The sequence below is a fragment of the Artemia franciscana genome, chromosome 11 (genome assembly GCF_032884065.1).
Source record: "Artemia franciscana chromosome 11, ASM3288406v1, whole genome shotgun sequence".
NCBI lineage: Eukaryota > Metazoa > Arthropoda > Branchiopoda > Anostraca > Artemiidae > Artemia > Artemia franciscana.
The window spans coordinates 42,181,295-42,201,267 of record NC_088873.1 but is presented as its reverse complement, the minus strand read 5'-3'; the positions used below and the strand labels follow the sequence as shown (position 1 = coordinate 42,201,267).

Here is a 19,973-nt window from a genome sequence, read left to right as displayed (position 1 = left end):
TTGTCGTCTACTACCCAACTTTGCGAGCCCCCCAACTGGAGGACCAGTTACTAGACTTCGACAAATAAAAAACAATTGTCCACAGTTACTGACTTGCTCAGCATATAGTACTGAGAGATATCGCAAATCATTTGTTCCATATTTTACCCGTCATTTTAATAATATTGACGCGACTAATATTTAATGTTTGATTAAGATATTGTTTGTTTAAATTTTCCTGTGAGTGTTTTTGAAGGTATAAATTATTTTTGTCATGACATGCTAATGCTAGCTCCGGCTATTGTAGTGAATAAATATATTCTATTCTATTCTATATGTGCAACCTCGCGGTATATATATATATATATATATATATATATATATATATATATATATATATATATATATATATATATATATATATATATATATATATATATTTATATATATATATATATATATATATATATACACATATATATATATATATATATATATATATATATATATATATATATATATATATATATATATATATATATATATATATATATATATATATATATATTTATATATATCAAACAGTTCGTGGTAACGAACTGTAGTAAGGAGCGACCCGGCTCAATAGTAACCAAAACTCTAAAAAATTAAATTTTGATATCAATAGCTACATCAAAAGAATCGCATTTTAATGCTGATTTTAAATATATAAGTTTAATATATAAGTTTATATATATATATATATATAAATATATAAGTATATAGTATAAATATATAAGTTTAAATATATAAGTTTTTTTTCATCAAGTTTAGTCTTACCCATCAAAAGTTACGAGCCTGAGAAAATTTGCCTTATTTAGGAAAATAGGGAGAAAACACCGAAAATGACACCATCAGATTCAGCGTATCAGAGAACCCTACTGTAGAAGTTTCAAGCTCCTATCTACAAAAATGTGGAATTTTGTATTTTTTGCCAGAAGACAAATCACGGGTGCGTGTTTATTTGGTTGTTTTTTTTTCCCCAGGGGTCATCGTATCGACCAAGTGGTCCTAGAATGTCGCAAGAGGGCTCATTCTAACGGAAATGAAAAGTTCTAGTGCCCTTTTTAAGTGACCAAAAAAATTGGAGGGCATCTAGGCCCCCTCCCACGCTCATTTTTTCCCAAAGTCAACGGATCAAAATTTTGAGATAGCCATTTTGTTCAGCATAGTCGAAAACCATTATAACTATGTCTTTGGGGATGACTTACTCCCCCACAATCCCTGGGGGAGGGGCTGCAAGTTACAAACTTTGACCAGTGTTTACATATAGTAATGGTTATTGGGAAGTGTACAGACGTTTTCAGGAGGATTTTATTTTGTTTGGGGGTGGGGCTGAGGAGAGGGGGCTATGTTGGAGGATCTTTCCTTGGAGGAATCTGTCATGGGGGAAGAAAAATTCAATGAAAAGGGCGCAGGATTCTCTAGCATTACTATAAGAAAACAATGAAAAATAAACATGAAAACATTTTTTCAAATGAAAGGAAGAAGTAGCAATTAAACTTAAAACGAACAGAGATTATTACGCATATGAGGGGTTCTAAAAATACTTTAGCATAAAGAGCGAGGTATTTAGGAGGAGATAAATACCTTGCTCTTTATGCTAAAGTATTTTTAGTAATTTCAACTATTTATTCTACGGCCTTTTGATTCAGGGGTCTTTCTTAAAGAATTGGGACAAAACTTACGATTTAGTGTAAAGAGTGAGGTATTAACGAGGGTACAAACCCCCTCGTATACATAATAAAAATATAAGGTTATGAAAGTTTGTTACGTAAGTTAATTCTTAAGTTACGCATATTTTTTACTAATAAAAACGTTCGTTAAAATTAAAAGTTCTAGTTGCCTTTTTAAGTAACCGAAAAATTACAGGGCAACTAGGCCTCCTTCCTCACCCCTTATTTCTCAAAATCGTCTGATCAAAACTAAGAGAAAGCCATTTAGCCAAAAAAGGAATTAATATGCAAATTTCATTTTAATAATTTATGTGCGGAGAGACAAAACCAAACATGCATTAATTCAAAAACGTTCAGAAATTAAATAAAAAAAAACTAATTTTTTTAGCTGAAAGTAAGGAGCAACATTAAAACTTAAAACGAACAGAAATTACTCCGTATATGAAATGGGTTGTCCCCTCCGCAATCCCTCGCTCTTTACGCTGAAGCTTTTAATTGTTTTAAAAAGTAGAATTGTGGCAAAAAGTCAAACTTTAGCCTAAAGACCGAGGGATTGCGGAGGGGACAACCCATTTCATATACGGAGTAATTTCTGTTCGTTTTAAGTTTTAATGTTGCTCCTTACTTTCAGCTAAAAAAATTAGTTTTTTTTTATTTATATCATAAGTGCCATATGTACATGTTTCATTCATGTGCATGTGAATGAAATTTGCATATTAATTCCTTTTTTGGCTAAATGGCTTTCTCTTAGTTTTGATCAGACGATTTTGACAAATAAGGGGTGGGGAAAGCCTAGTTGCCCTGCAATTTTTCGGTTACATAAAAAATAAACTATAAATTTTAATTTTTAACGAATGTTTTTATTAGTAAAAAATATACGTAACTTAAGAATTAGCTTACGTAACAAACTTTAATATTCTTAAATTTTTATTATGTATATGAGGGGGTTTGTACCCTCGTTAACACCTCGCTCTTAGCACTAAATCGTAAGTTTGTCCCAATTCTTTAAGAATGACCCCTGAATCCGAAAGGCCGTAGAATAAATAGTTGAAATTACTAAAAATACTATAGCATAAAGAGCGAGGTATTTATCTCCTCCTAAATACCTCGATCTTTATGCTAAAGTATTTTTAGAACCCTTCATATGCGTAATAATCTCTGTTCGTTTTAAGTTTCAATGCTACTCCTTACTTTCAATTGAAAAAACTTTTCCATGTTTATTTTTTCATTGTTTTTTTTTATAGTAATTTTAGAAAATCCTGCGCCCTTTTCATTGAATTTCTGTTCCCCCATGACATATTTCTCCAAGGAAAGATCCTCCCAAATAGCTCCCTCTCCTCAACCCCACCCCCAAAACCAAAAAAATCCCCTGAAAACGCTGTACACTTCCCAGTAACCATTATTATATGTAAACACTGGCCGAAGTTTGTAACTTGCAGCCCCTCCCCCAGGGACTGTGGGGGAGTAAGTCATTCCCAAAGACATAGTTATTATGGTTTTTGACTATGCAGAACAAAATGGCTATCTCAAAATTTTGATCCGTTGACTTTGAAGAAAAATGAGCGTGGGAGGGGGCCTAGATGCCCTCCAATTTTTTGGTCACTTAAAAAGGGCACTATAACTTTTCATTTCCGTTAGAATGAGCCCTCTTGCGACACTCTAGGACCACTTGGTCGATACGATGACCCCTGGGAAGAAAAAAACAAAAAAAAAAAACAAATAAACACGCACCCGTGATTTGTCTTCTGGCAAAAAATACGAAATTCCACATTTTTGTAGATAGGAGCTTGAAACTTCTACAATGGGGTTCTCTGATACGCTGAATCTGATGGTGTGATTTCCGTTAAGATTCTATGACTTTTAGGAGTTGTTTTCCCCATCTTTTAAAATAAGGCAAATTTTCTTAGGCTCGTAACTTTTGATGGGTAAGACTAAACTTGATTAAACTTATATATTTAAAACCAGCATTAAAATGCGATTCTTTTGATGTAGCTATTGATATCAAAACCCCATTTTTTAGAGTTTTGGTTGCTATTGAGCCGGGTCGCTCCTTACTACAGTTCGTTGCCACGAACTGTTTGATTCTCCATTTTGAGTCTTTCTTTGCCAATGGGAAGAAATTGCGAAATGATCCAACCGTGTTGCGAAAAAAAAGTATCACACATTTTCATCATCAACAACTAAAGCAAATGCATCATTAACCAAACAACTGTTGGAACTGAAAGAGCGAAGTGGAATAAAGTAACAAAATTTAATCTCGAACTGAAAAACTGTATAATCTCCATTCCGTCGGAAAGGATTTCTTCAAGTCAACGGAACATAAATGTAATATTTAACTAATCACTCTGGTTCACTGGCTAGTTTAAACTCGAAAGTGAAAGTGGATATTAGCATTAATGGATGCGCAAGTTTTTAATTATCTTTCGACTTATTATTATACAGAAATTACTAATCATGACTGGAAATAGTATTTAAAATATAATTTCATTCATATTGTACAACCCAAACATTTCCCTCGGCTTCAAAACCTTGCCCTCTTTATGTATTTTTAGTTTGTTGAAGAGGAATTTTAGAAAGCTAAAAAAAAATGGATGTCCTTAGTTTCCACTTTAGACAGCTTGTGACGAAACTAAAGCTTTACCAGATCCAATCACCCATTTCTAAGGTAAACATACCCCAATTTTCATGATTTCCCTCCCTACAGCCTCCGCCTCAGATGGTCAAGAGGGGGAAACGACTATTATCGAGTCAATTTGTGCAGGTCCCTGAGATGCCTACCAATTTTCATCGTCACAGCACGTCCAGAAGCACCAAACTCGCCAAAGCACTGGAAATCCCTTCCAACTCCCCCAAAGAGATCAGATCCGATCCGGTTATGTCAATCACGTATCTAGGTCTTGTGATTATTCTTCCCACCAAGTTCCATACCGATCTCTCCACTCTAAGCGTTTTCCAAGATTTCCGGTTCCCCCTCCAACTCCCCCCAATGTCACCGGATCCGGCCCGGATTTAAAATAAGAGCTCTGAGATACAAGGTCCTTCTAAAAATAGGATTTCAATAAGATCCGATCACCCGCTTGTAAGTAAAAATACCTCATTTTTCTAATTTTTCCGAATTAACCGTCGCTCCACTACCCCCTCCCCCCAGATGGTCGAATCAGGGAAGCAACTATTTCTAATTTAATATGCTCCGGTACCTGATACGCCTGCCGACTTTCATCGTCCTGGCTAATCTTGAAGTGCCCGAACTAGCAAAACCGGGACCGACAGACGGACCGATGGACAGAATCGCTTGGGCGATGGGCAAGTGCCATAAAAAAAGTACTTGTTTTAAAACTAGACAGAATTTGGTATATCCCTAGAAAACACGAAGTAAAAAAAAAAAACTAAAAAAGAAACCAAGATCTCACCAAACTTTGCATATCAATTTGAAAGTTCCCTTCTTCATCAAAAGTAACAATTGGACCCTTTTCTACTGGTGGTGATGGCTCCGTAGTGGCATCATTTTTACATTCAATTGTCACGGTTTTCGCAGTTTCTTCATGAGTTTGATTCGTTTCTAATTCTTTTTCTTTCATAGTCTTTTCATTTCTTTTATCAATCTTCGGTTTTAATTTACTGCAAGGAGAAAGAAAAGATAGAGGAAGAAGATAAAAATACTCACAAATTCAAGAACTATACTCAAAAACATTCTGGGTGATATTGTTCAGAAAAATAGTCCTTCTCTGCTGTAAAAGCGAAATTTTAAACCACATCGATAGGTATTGTGGGTATTCAGTGATTTTTTATCAAGTAAACTACCTTACAACTGAGGGTTAAATTGGATTATAATTATCAACAAATTGTTTGCTTACTTTCGACGTATTACCTTAAATTATTCATTTTTCCGCCAAGACAACACTGCCTCTCTATGACGAAGAAACAAACAAACGGGGATAAGTGCATTTGTTAGACAGTGAACACAGATACAAAAGTCTGGATATTTCGATCACATATACAGCGATCGCCATCAACAGAAATGCAACTCGCTGTATACACACTAAAGATTAATGTGGGAATTAAGTAGTGTTGTAACTGCTAAAATTGGTCACGGTAAAATTGGGCATTTTACGTGTTTTATCGTAATTTTAACAACCCCCGTAAAATTAGTATTTTTACCTGTTTTACGTAGTTTACGTATGTTACCTATTTTACCGGTATTTTACGTATTTACCATTATCTTACATATTTTACTGACATATTTTACGAAAATTTCTTTCAGCTTAGCGTGAGAGTATATATAAATTACGAAGCATATTTTAATTAAATGTTTTAGTTGGTATTTTGGTTAGGTTAGAAACCATTTAATATAATGCCTTCCATAGGCCTAATTTCCATAATTTTCTGTTGTGATTTCCATAATTTTGTTACTAAAGCATTTTATTTTCATCATACCTAGCTATATTTCATTAGGATTAAGCTAAGTTCACGTCTCAAGTGTGGTGGCTATAACAGATAAGTACCCTGTGAGCTGTTAAAGACAGAAAGGGTTACAAGCAGAATTGACATACGACAAACAAGAAAAATATAGCAGAGAAAAAAGAGGGTAATGTCAGCCATTGGACAGAAAAGAGGCAAAAATAACGGAAGCAGATATTTCGTCAGGGACTTCCACCCAGCCGTCTTAAGTGCTAAAAAAAAATGAAAACTATCCTTCTGAAGTAACTCATAAAAGAGCACACAGCTTAGATATACAATTAAATAAAAAAAAAGTTTTTTTAAATGAAAGTAAGGAGCAACATTAAAACTTAAAACGAACAGAAATTACTCCGTATATGAAAGGGGCTTTTCCTCCTCAACGCCCCGCTCTTTACGCTAAAGTTTCTTACTGTTTTAAAAATAGAGTTAAGAGAAAGAGTCAAACTTTAGCGTAAAGAGCGAGGCGTTGAGGAGGAAAAGCCCCTTTCATATACGGAGTAATTTCTGTTCGTTTTAAGTTTTAATGTTGCTTTTTACTTTCATTTAAAAAACTTGTTTTTTTTTAATTTCTGGACGTTTTTGAATTAATGCAAGTTTTGATCTTGGCTCTCCGCACATGAGAAAAAAAGGAGCTTTTGAGAAAAAAGGAGCGAGGGAGAAGGCCTAGTTGCCCTCCAGTTTTTTGATTACTTAAAAAAGAAACTAGAACTTTTTCATTTTTTACAAACGTTTTCATTGGTAAAAAATATACGTAACTTACGAATTAATTTACGTAACAAACTTCTATATTCGTATGTTTTTATTGCGTGTATGAGGGGGTCCAACCCTCGTCGATACCTCGCTCTTTACTCTAAAGCTTAAATTTTGTCCCAATTCCATAAGAATGAGCTCTGAATCACAAAAGCCGTAGAATAAATAGTTGAAATTGCTAAAAAATACTTTAGCGTAAAGAGTGAGGTTTAACGAGGAGGTAAGCCCCTCATATGCGTAATAATTTTTGTTCGTTTTAAGTTTTAATGCTGCTCCTTACTCTCAGTAGAAAAAACTTTTCATATTTATTTTTTAATTGTTTTTTTCAAATAATGCTAGAAAATCCTACGCCCCCTTAATTGAAATTCTCTTCCCCCGTGACAAGTTTCTCCATGTAAATATCCTCCCACGTAACCCCCCCCCCTCAAATATTCCCCCTAAACAAAAAAATACCCCTGAAAACGTCTGTACACTTCCCAGTAACCATTACTATATGTAAACACAGGTCAAAGTTTGTAACTTGCAGCCCCTTCCACGGGGACTGCGGGGGAGTAAGTCGTCCCTAAAGACACAGTTATTAGGTTTTTCGACTATGATGAATAAAATGGCTATCTCAGAATTTTGATCCGGTGACTTTTGGGAAAAATGAGCGTGGGAGGGGGCCTAAGTATCATCCAATTTTTTTGGTCACTTAAAAAGGGCACTAGAACTTTTAATTTCCGTTAGAATGAGCCCTCTCACGACATTCTAGGACCACTCAGTCGATATGATCACCCCTGGGGAAAAAACAAACAAAAAACAAACAAAAAAAAACAAATAAACACGCATCCGTGGTCTGTCTTCTGGCAAAAAAAAAATGCGAAATTCAACATTTTTGTAGATAGGAGCTTGAAACTTCTACAACATGGTTCTCTGATACGCTGAATCTGATGGTGTGATTTTCGTTAAGATTGTATGACTTTTAGGGGGTGTTTCCCCCTATTTTCTAAAATGAGGTAAATTTTCTCAGGCTCGTAACTTTTGATGGGTATAACTGATCTTGATGAAACTTATATATTTAAAATCACCATTAAAATGCGATTCTTTTGATGTAACTATTGGTATCAAAATTCCATTTTTTTAGTTTCGGTTACTGTTGAGCCGGGTCACTCCTTACTACAGTTCGTTACCACGAACTGTTTGATACAGTTTGAAGACGATTGATTTTTGGGACACAAAGCGCAGCGGCTGGAGACAGGAAACTGGCTGTCTGAATCTAAAAGTCGGAGCAATTGGACTGACGTCGTGAATAGAATCGTAAAACTGTGATTCATTGCTATGTAAAAAATATACCGGTTGGAAACAAAACAAAATTGCGTTCCCGCCTATGGTGGTGTGGTACGATCTACGCGTCGTAACGCGGGCTTAGAAGAGGCGCCAAGTTCAGAGCTCTGTACCAAAAGCTTCTCATGGGCAAGATAGGAGTCTTCTTAACTGTATTGTATATCTAAGCTGTGACAGGGCAGAAGAAAGACTGAATCAAACAAAAAAAAAAAAAAAACAAGAAAGAATGGAAGACTACTCACCAATCGGATTGGGCAAGAATACTCTGCTTAGTGATTGATTTAGCTTGTCTTCTAAACTAATGTTCATTAAAAGTATGGTCAGATGATTATAATTTAAACTAAAAAAATATTTATTTTCATCATTTAATTTCAAGTTATTTTAATTTGATTTTATTGGAATATCTCCAGTATCTTTATTTAAAGCAAGGCCTCCATTTATGGATATTTCTTTATTTCAACTACCTTCCTAAAAGAATGTAGGAAGCCATTTACTTCAGATATTAAAGTTGTCTCATCAAAAACAACTAAATGATCTGGATTTTCAACGATGTTGAGGGACAAAGCAGAATCAATATTAAAAAAATATCAATTTTTTTAATGTATTAAGTAAAATTCATTTGACTTATAATGCACGAGTTTCGTTTACCTGTTTTACCATATTTGAATGGTTCAGATGTTATAACCTGTAAATTTAATCAGGGGTGAGGATTTGATTTTGTTTTTGGCAAATTTCTTTCAAGTAAATATAGTATTTTCTTGTAGACAGATTCTATTTGTCAATCTGATCCTAGAAGAGAATTATTCAGAGATTTTGGTGTTTTTGTTCTGTGTTACAGTTAAGTACTGAGACATTTTATTTAAATGTGAGTTTTATTGATTTGTTTGTATATCTTTCTTTTTTTCTCTCTTTCTTGTTATGTTGCTTCTTTTTTTTAATGATTTAAATGATTTTTGTTTCTCTCTTTACCATTGATAAATACCAAAGTCTACATTTCAACTCTTAATCCTCCGGTTCATTTAATTACTGAAAATTTAAATGACACCTGAACAAGATCGGACATATTAAACAAAATACTCCAATTATGTTAACGAGTCCTCCCAAAGGTGACGCACACTGAGTATTTGTATTCTCAAAATAATCAGGATTATCTTTTTTAGATGAGACAATAACGATGATTTTATTTTTATTCTTTCATATTTTATTATATATATTATATATATAAAATTATTATTTTATATGTATATTATATATTTTATATACTTTATATATATTATTATATATTTTATATACTTATTATATATTGTATATATATATTCGTTTTATAGTGTTGATCCTATATTTTGTTTTGCATCCTTTTAAAATACCGTATCGCGCACAACAGATGTCCATAGAATATGTCGGGAGGACTCATCTTATCCCAAATTCATAATTCTAGCATCATAATTACATGTTGAAGCCAATGAGTTAATGGGCAACCAGTCACCCTTTTAGCGCCTTTTCGTTACTTCGGTGCTAAATAGATAATAATGGGGGAGGGAAAGGCAAGGAACGCTATAAGAGGAGCCGCCAAAATATGTCATGGCTCACATGATGTATTTAGAAAAATCCTTGCCGGATAACCTGCAACAAATCAGGACTTACTTTATTTTTCCATAAAATCATTGACTGACATTTTCCTATAATTATCTGCCACTGTCAGCCCTTCAAATTCTCAAAATCTCAAGGAAAGAAAATGTACGAAACAACTTTTGTCACATCCTTTGGCCATTGTGTCAAATTTATTGTTCGATGTTAAAAAGGATGACCCAAGACAAGAATACTGTAAGGTATTAGTTTGGTCAAGTTTTGGTATGGTTTGGTATAGTATGGTCAAGTTTGGTTCTGAAATGTGGATGGTTCGGAAAACAAAGGAGGATTTTTTAAACGCTTCCGGAGAAATTGTCTACAGATATCTTTGGGTACCCATTAGAGTGACCGAACATCAAACAATAAACTGCACTAAAAATCTGATTCAATTTCACTATTTGGGCTATAAAGAGATATAGGTTCGCCAAAGTTAGCCAAGTTTTGCGGATGAAGGATAACGGATGTCCAAAGATTTTTATTTTCTAGCCATTTATATAAGTAAGCGTCTTTGAGTGGGGTAAGAAGAGGTGATAAGGAAGTACTTAAAATTCCATTTTTCAACAGACCTTATTTTAATTGACAAGGTCTTCCGTATTTCCTTCTAAGTTTTTTTTTTTTTACATTCTGAAGATGTGAAAGCACGAGCAAGGTATTGGGCGGGCAACCATACCAAGGAAAGGTCCTTCCCCTCATTTTTTGTATTATGGTTAATGTTGGTTTCTTATTTCTCTATAGTGTTTCTATAATTTGGCTATTTATTTGTAAAACAAAATTAAGAAAGGGAAAGGTACGATAAAATTGTTCTCCGAATGTTTTTATTATTTCAAATTTAACCATCCCTCCTCTCCTAAAAACCGATTATACCATATCTATCTATTCCTGAGGAAACAATGACTCATTTGTCATTGGGACAAAATTCACCTTAAGAGCAGTAAGTATGAGAGACAATATGGAAATCCTAGCCACTAGACCATACAGGAAAAAAAATTAGGGGAAAAACTGGTTTCAGCCGCTCACCTCTCAATCTGTATTCAAATGCTCTACCACTGAACTATGGTTTATATGAATCTTAGGTTAAAATAAGGTCTGGTAAAAATAAGGTCTAGTGACCTCGGAACATTTGATTTCGCCAACGGATTGAATAAGCAATAAGTTGACCGAATTAATATACATGAAAACATTTTTTCTATTTCAATACTATTGGTGGCTTGGAGATTCTAGGAAGTCATACCTTTGAATGATGCTCACTCCACCTGTGACATAGAAGAAAAAAATGACTATAAACATGAAGTCACCATATGCAATAGATAAAATGCTATAAATTGGAAATGACGTCATACACTTTATGAAGATGACTAAACAAAAAATGACGTCATTTTTGCTATAAAACACAAGCCACATCCGGAGACACGACAGTCAGTGAAGACAAGCTATTACTTTATTAAGGTGATTATTCGTGCAAGCAAAATGCTTAAAAGATTGATAATGAAGCCAAAACTTGGACCTTCATTTAAAAAGGCAGGATCTATTCCAGGTAACAGAACATCAGGGAAGAGTGCTACAGTTACAACTGAAAAAGAACAAATTTCAAAAGATAATGAGAGGAAAGTATTAGAAAATAGAGATGCTGCCCTACCTACTGAAATTACATCCACAGTGATTACATGTCTAACTGCTTCGGAAAACGTACCAAGTAATGGACAGCTCAAATCACAAAGGGACAATATAGATATCGATATGAACAAAAAAGTAAGACAAGAATGCCTTGAGAACTTGGAAATGGGTAGTTCGAATTTTTCTGAAATCAGTGAAAGCGCAGAAGATATTACTACAAATAAGAATACAGATGAGCTGACTACTAAAGGGGTAATAGATATAAAGAACAAAACAAGCAAAGCAAAACAAATTAATGATGAGGCTATGCCAGAAGGAGACTCAGTAGATTCTAGCTCAATCTGTTCTGCGTCAATAGATGGATCCAACGTAGATGCTAGGAGTGTCACTAAGATGAAAAAGTCTGCTAAAAATAAGATGTTAAAGCTAAAAAGAAGTAAGATTCCCGATTTTCAGCATTTCTACAACGACAGAGATACATTTGTAGAAAAATTGGCAAAGAAGAGAGAGGAACAAATTGATCCATCTAAGCTGAGCATTTCAGAGCTTATTTACTCAGAACAATACTTTAGCAGATTAAAACCAAAGACAAAAAGAGAAAGAAAAGTGAAAGAGAAAGAATCAGAAACGAATCAAATACAAGAAGAAACCAGGGAAACTGTGCCAGTAGAATGCCAAAATGATGTCAGTTCTGAGCCATCACTACCAGCAGAAAAAGATCTAGCTATTACTTTGGATGAAGAAGGGAACTTTCAAATTGATATGCAAAGTTTTTATAGAGAAACAGAAGAAGCCACTGCAGAGAGACGTGCTCTGGAGTCACAAACGGCTGTTGATTCAAGTAGTACCCGTTTAAATCGATTTGGAAAGCCAAACGGTAAGAATCGTCGCACACACTGGTCCCAAAAAGAAACCGACAAATTTTACATCTCATTGGCCTTAATTGGAACCAACTTCGACAAGATGACTGAAGTTTTTCCGCGCTGCACCCGAAATGAGCTGTTGTACAAATACAAAGTCGAGGATAAGAAAAATCCAGAATTAATCACAAATCTACTTAAGAAGGCTACATTTGACAAAGAAGCTTATAGCCAACTTCTTGAGATATCAGAAGAAGAAGCTGAGGATGACGACGATTCCCAAAAAAATGAGACAAAAGGAAAGAGGCAAGAGGTCAAGGATGAATCCAAGAAGGGTGATAGGAAGGAGGTGGGGAAGAAAAAAGGATCACAGAAGCAGAAATCGGCTAAAGACACAAATAAAGTGCCTAGGAAGAGGAAGGCTATTGAAGATGCAAAGAAGTCAATAAAAAAACAGATGGTTGACGTTGATATAAGTCTAGATGAAATCGTAAAAAATGACAACAATCGTCGAGATGGAATCGATATTGGTGATTTAAAATACTTCAATGAGGAGACTGTAGATCCCAGGAATGACTATGATGAGAATACAAAATCATTACCTGTAAAACGAACTGATCTTTCAAGAAATTTATCAAAAAAATTTGTTAGTGACATTAATGTCACGAAAGACCATAACGTCTCCACTGATCAGCATTCTTTTCCAATTGCAAATACACAGAGCAACAAGGCGCAGCCTTCAGCCCTACCAGAAACATATTTATCTAAGCATCCCCTCCTGAAACGTAGTAATTACGAGGAAAACATAGAGATGTTTTCTGGAACACATACTAATCTTTCTGGAAAATGTTATGAAATTCCAGACATGAATACTTATGTTGATAACTCTAAATTGTTCAGTAGTAATGAGGTTAAGCAAAATGGAGTTGAGGTGCCTTTTTCACTAAATAATGTTGAGACCTTGCCAAAACAGGCGGAAAAATTATTTAGTCAGCAATCAATTCTTCATAATACTTTAAGTGAGTCTCCAAACAAATCACCCCACTATGTGCCATCAAATGAAAATATTCACCAAGATCTTACCCCAGGAAATAACTTGATTGATACTCTGAATAGATCATCAAGTTTAAAACAAGTGAGTCTAAATACGGATGGACCTACAAAGCCACGACCAATTAAGAAGACAACTGGTGGCTCCTTATTACGAGCATTGCTCAAGAAGCCGGTGATGAAAAAGAAGCCTAAATAAAATGCTACAGCTTCTTCCTCTAATGCAAAGAGCAAGTGTGATTCCTCTTAATAGACAGCTAATCGTGCCAGTGTCAGTAACACCAACTCGTGGAAATTCGGACGAAAAATTTTATATTAAGTTACTGGAAAAGTTAACAACACAAAAACTGGAGTCCTTGTTTTTGAAAAGAACCAATGGTCAGACGAAGAAAAGTCAAATATCGTCCACGATTCAAAAAACCTACAAGACCAGTAAATCTAGGGAAGTATCTAGAATCTAGAAGAATCTAGAATATAGAAGTATCTAGTATCTAGAATTGGTAGCAAATGCCGTGAGCAGGAAATTGATGTTAATATTGAAGCTACAAAGAGATCATTTAGAACTTTTCTAAAAAAGAAGTAGGTGATACAAGTGAACAGTTGAGGATTTTGTAGAGTATAAACTATAGTTTTTTCAATAAAAAAATGTAATAAAATATTGACTTTACTTTAAGAAAAACAACAGTCGGTCTAAATTGTCAATTAATTAACTGCTTTAGTAAGTATTAACTCCATTAACTAAACTCAATATTCAAACTGTTTCATCTAAAGAACTGTAAGTAAAGAGTGACTGGGGCTGATAGTAACCAAAACTCCAAATAAAAGAAGAGCTAAGAGCTAAATCCGATCACCCACTCGTAAGTTAAAAATACCTAATTTTTTCCTCTCCCTTCAGCCCCCCAGATGGTCGAATCGGGAAAAACAACTTTATCAAGTCAATTTGTGCAGGTTCCTAACACGCCTACCAATTTTCACCGCCCTAGCACGTCCAGAAGCACCAAACTCGCCAAAGCACTGGCCCCCCTAACTCCCCCAAAGAGAGCGGGTGCAGTCCGGTTACGTCATTTGCTTATTCTACCCCCCCCCAAGTTTCTTCCCGATCTCTCCACTCTAAGTCTTTTCCAAGATTTCCAGTTTCCCCCTTCGAATCCCCCCGATGTCACCAGATCTGGTCGGGATTTAAAATGAGAGCTCTGAGACACGAGTTCCTTTTAAATATCAAATTTCATTAAGATCCGGTCACCCGTTCTTAAGTCAAAAATAACTCACTTTTTCTAATCATTCTGAATTACCCCCCCCCCGCTCCCCCAAAGAGAACGGATCCATTCCAATTATTTCAATCACGTATCTAGAACTTACGCTAATTCTTCCCATCAAGTTTCATCCCAGCCTCTCCACTCTAAGTGTTTCCCAAGATTTCCGCTTTCCAAGATTTCTGTTTCCGTCCTCCAGCCCCCTATGTCCCCGGATCCGATTCGAACTGAAAATGGAGCATCTGAGACATAAAATCTTTCTATATATCAAGTTTCATTAAGATCCGATCACCCATTCGTAAGATAAAGATACCTCAATTTTTACGTTTTCCAAGACTTCCGGTTTCCCCTTCCAACTCCCCCCCCCCAATGTCACCGGATCTGGTCGGTATTTAAAATAAGAGCTCTGAAGCACAGGATCCTTCTAAATATCAAATTTCATTGAGGTCTGATCACCCGTTCGTAAGTTAAAATACCTCCTTTTTTCTATTTTTCCGAATTACCCCCCCACCAGATCCCCCAAACAGAGCGGATTCGGTCCGGTTATCTCAGCTACGTATCTTGGACTTGTGCTTATTCTTCCCACCAAGTTTCATCGTGATCTCTCCACTCTAAGCCTTTTCCAAGATTTCCGGTTCCCCCTCCCCAACTCCCCCCAGTAACACTGGATCCAGTTGGGATTTAGAAAAAAAATCTGAGTTACGAGCTCCTTCTAAATATGAATTTTCATTATGATCCGATCACTCCTTCGTAAGTTAAAAATACATCATTTTTTCTAATTTTTCCGAATTAACCCCCCCCCCCAACTCCTCCAAAGACAGCGGATCTGTTTCAGTTATGTCAATCACGTATCTAAGACTTGTGCTTATTTTTCCCACCAAGTTTCATCCCGATGCGTCTACTCTAACCGTTTCCAAAGATTTTAGGTTCCCCCTCCAACTCCCCCCCATGTCACCGGATCCGGTCGGGATTTAAAAGAACTGCTCTGAGACACGATATCCTTCTAAATATAAAATTTCATTAAGATCCGATCACCCATTCGTAAGTTAAAAATACCTCATTTTTTCTAATTTTTCCGAATTAACCGTCGAATCGTCAAACCGTCAAATTAACCCAGATGGTCGAATCGGGGAAACGACTATTTCTAATTTAACCAGGTCTGGTCCCTGATACGCTTGCCAAATTTCATCGTCCTAGCTTATCTGGAGAAGCCTAAACTAGTAAAGCCGGGACAGACAAACAGACCGACAGAATTTGCGATCGCTATATGTCACTTGGTTAATACCAAGTGGCATAAAAAGAATTTGAGACCAATTGATACATTAACAGAATTAATTGTTATCCTCATCCAAATATATAAAACTCATTCAGTTTGAAGTAACCGGTCACAGACTATTAGCCTGAAAAATCACGTTCTTTTCGAAAAAAGTTAATTTTTATTCCTGTGTCGTCCCCATTATTCCAAGGGTTGGACATGTGTAGACCTAAAAGTGGATTGGTTCACTTCTTGGAATAATAATTGTCAGTAGCACTTCCGCTTTAAAGCAACATGAAGAAGTAACCTTCTTAAGTCTAGATTAGATAGGAACCAAGGAATTTCTCTTGTTGGAACAATGCTGGAGACATCTTGGTTAAACCCAGGATAATATAAACCACACCATTAAATTCAGCATAAAAGAGAACCTTACTGTAGATATTTCTAGCTCCTCATGCAAAAAATGCGGATTTTCGTATTTTTGTAAGAAGAAAGATCACGGATGCATGTTTATTTTTTTCCAGTGGTGATCCTATCAAACCAGTGATCCTAGAAGATCGAGAGAGCGCTCATTTGACCGGAAATCAAAAGCTCTAGTGTCCTTTTTAAGTGGCCAAAAGTACTGGAGGGAAAATAGCCTCCCCCAAACACTCATTTTGTTCCCAAAGGCATCCAATCAAAATTTTGAGATAGCCATTTGATCCAACATAGTTGAAAGGTCCAATAGCTATGCCTTTGGGAACGACATGGCCCCCATAGTCCATGGAGAAAGTGCTATATATTACACAATTTGCTTATTGTTCAGCATTTAGTATTTGTTATTGGCAAATATATGAAGTTATTTATTTTTTTTTTGGTGGAGGAATTTCTGAGGAGAGATTTTCCACGGGGAGAATTGTTACACTCAGTTTGACAAAAAGGCAGATCTAAAATATATCCAGAATGGCTAAGGGTTTTGTCTGCAATACCTCAGGAACAGCTATAGGCTATTAATTCTAAATATTCAGGGGATGCTGGACTAGACCCAAAGAGTATTGAGGACGATGTTAAACTAAATCAAAAACATGAATAAAGTGCTATATATTACACAATTTGCTTATTGTTCAGCATTTAGTATTTGTTATTGGCAAATATATGAAGTTATTTTTTTTTTTTGGTGGAGGAGTTTCTGAGGAGAGATTTTCCACGGGGAGAATTGTTGCACTCAGTTTAACAAAAAGGCAGATCTAAAATATATCCAGAATGGCTAAGGGTTTTGTCTGCAATACCTCAGGAACAGCTATAGGCTATTAATTCTAAATATTCAGGGGATGCTGGACTAGACCCAAAGAGTATTGAGGACGATGTTAAACTGAATCAAAAACATTATATGCATCCATATTGTCAATAAGGCATATCAGTAATATCTCAGGTATGGCTAAGAGTATAAATAGACAGTTGCGGAAAAAGCTAACACTTTAAGGAAATATTGGGGGAGAGGCCAAATAATACTTGAACAAAAGTGGGGCTCCGTTGATTCTTAGTGCAATTAATCAAAAAAAAAACTTTTTCCGCAAAAAAAAACAAAAAATTATCGAAGAAAAGCAAAGAGCCTACCAAGCGTAAAACTAACACAAATCAGCATCAATAAATAAATAAAACCCAAAACAAAAAGAAGTTACAATAAAACACCGAGTCAACTGAGTCAGACTCAAAATGAGCAAAAATTAACATAAGTGGGGCTCAAAGCCCATATGCGTTCTCAAGGCCCGAACATAATTTGCACTTTATTGAAAAAAAGATTAAATGTCACCACTTTTATAACTAACAAATCAACAATTATTAAGATATTAAGGAATCAATATCAGCATATGTAGATCTAACTGACAATACAAATTCATTTTTATTTTCCAGCGTTAGTTTTATACCTCCTCTAGTTGACCTGTAAAACAAAACTTCGGGGGATGATTAAAGACTAAAGATTGAAGACTTGTCCTATCTCGCCCATTAGAAACGTGTTTAATTTATGTGGTCAAACAATTTAGAATTATGTTTGCGGCCTTGATACAACTTGCAGAAATTATATAATACATTTAAATAAACTAGACAAAAATACAAGCTGACACCGAATTTCCAGATATCTTAGAAAAAAATTAGTTTGGGTCTGAAGGTTCTCTCAGGCCCAAATTTAATTTGGGCCTGAGAGTACCTTCAGATCCAGGTTTCTGAAGGCTGATATGAATTTTCAATCTGGGCCTGATATAGAGATATTCAGTTTTAACGAGACTTACATCATCAGGAAGCCTAAATTCTTTTTGATTTTACAGACCCAGGTTTCCGAACCTTCAGACCCAGGTTTCTGAATGCTGATATGGATTTTCAAATTGTGCCTGATATAGAGATATTCAGTTTCGATGAGACTTACATCATCAGGAAGCATAAATTCTTTTTGATTTTACAGACCCAGGTTTCCGAACCTTCAGATCCAGATTTCTGAAGGCTGATTTGGATTTTCGATTTGGGCCTGATATAGAGATATTCAGTTTTGATGAGACTTACATCATCAGGAAGTATAAATTCTTTTTTTTTCTATTAATCGGACCAGAATTGCCCAATTTAAGTACAGGAAATGTCAGTCCCTAAAATTATTTTAGTCTGCCTGTTTGAAAAATAATGAAAATCTGTTCCAAGGAATTATTATTTGACTGATCTTACCGCTTTGGGAATTTCTGTGCAGTTACCCGCCTTGATTGACAGACTAGCCGAGAAAAGGTAACTACATTTCAGAATCTTATATAAGTAATTAAAAAAAAAAAAAAACAAGTTTTTTTAACTGAAAGTAAGGAGCGACATTAAAACTTAAAACGAACCGAAATTACTTCGTATATGAAAGGGACTGCTTCCTCATCAACGCCCCACTCTTTAGGCTAAAGTTTGACTCTTTCTCTCAACTCTTCTTTTAAAACAGTAAAACCTTTAGCGTAAAGAGCGGGGCGTTGATGAGGAAGCAGCCCCTTTCATATACGAAGTAATTTCGGTTCGTTTTAAGTTTTAATGTCGCTCCTTACTTTCAGTTAAAAAAACTTGTTTTTTTATTTAATTTTTGAACGTTATTGAATCAATGCATGTTTTGATTTTGGCTCTCCGCAGAGGAATAATTAAAACGAAATTTGCATATTTATTTTTTATTTTTGCTAAATGGCTTTCTCATAGTTATGATAGAATGATTTTGAGAAAAAAAGGAGTGGGGGAGGAAGCCTAGTTGCCCTCCGATTTTTTGGTTACTTAAAAGGGCAACTAGCACTTACGACTAATTTTTTATTTAAACTAATTTTTTACGACTGTTTTTATTAGCAAAAGATATACGTAACTTATAAATTAGCTTACGTAACAAACTTTTGTATTCTCATGTTTTTATTACATACTAGCTGTTGGGGTGGCGCTTCGCGCCCCCCCTCAAGCCCCCCTGCGCGCGTAACTCGTTACGCGCCATTGTAGTTGTGTCCCTGTGTCCCACCTGTGAATATAGATAGATATATATATGTTTTTAACTACGTAAAACTTGCGAATATACAACATTCTATGCTGTCTCATTGTCTGTGCATATAAATATATTGTCAGGTTTACCGACTCTTGAACAAGCAACATATAATTGTCCATGGGAAAAACAATCCGTATTCAGATCTATACCTCATTATTCTAATGATTGCCCTTGAGCTTTGTTGATGGTGATTGCCAATCGAACATTCCTTGTGTCCCCGTCGTCATTTATATATCCCTCCTGTGCCCCCCGGCGTCCCCGTTGTAGTTGTATCCCTGTGTCCCGGTCGTCATTTGTGTCCCGGTCTGTAGTGTCATCTTATACTGACGTCATATACAAAGCCTTATATACTTATATCTTGCGAATATACAACATTCTTCGCTGTCCCATTGTCTGTGCATATAAATAGATTGTCAGGTTTACCGACTCTTGAACATGCAATATATAATTGTCCATGGGAAAAACAATCCGTATTCAGATCTATACCTCATTATTTTAATGATTGCCCTTGAGCTTTGTTGATGGTGATTGCTAATCGGACATTCCCTGTGTCCCGGTCGTCATTTA

General features: G+C 35.5%; 1 protein-coding gene across 1 annotated transcript in view; it reads right to left on the bottom strand.

Moving 5' to 3' along the window:
- LOC136033246 (uncharacterized) overlaps positions 1 to 19,973 on the bottom strand; it is a 55,969-nt gene that overhangs the window by 19,903 nt on the left and 16,093 nt on the right. Inside the window, exon 4 of the mRNA XM_065713965.1 lies at positions 5,105 to 5,312. Coding sequence (XP_065570037.1) covers positions 5,105 to 5,312 — 208 coding nt within the window. The remainder of the gene's footprint in view (positions 1 to 5,104; positions 5,313 to 19,973) is intronic.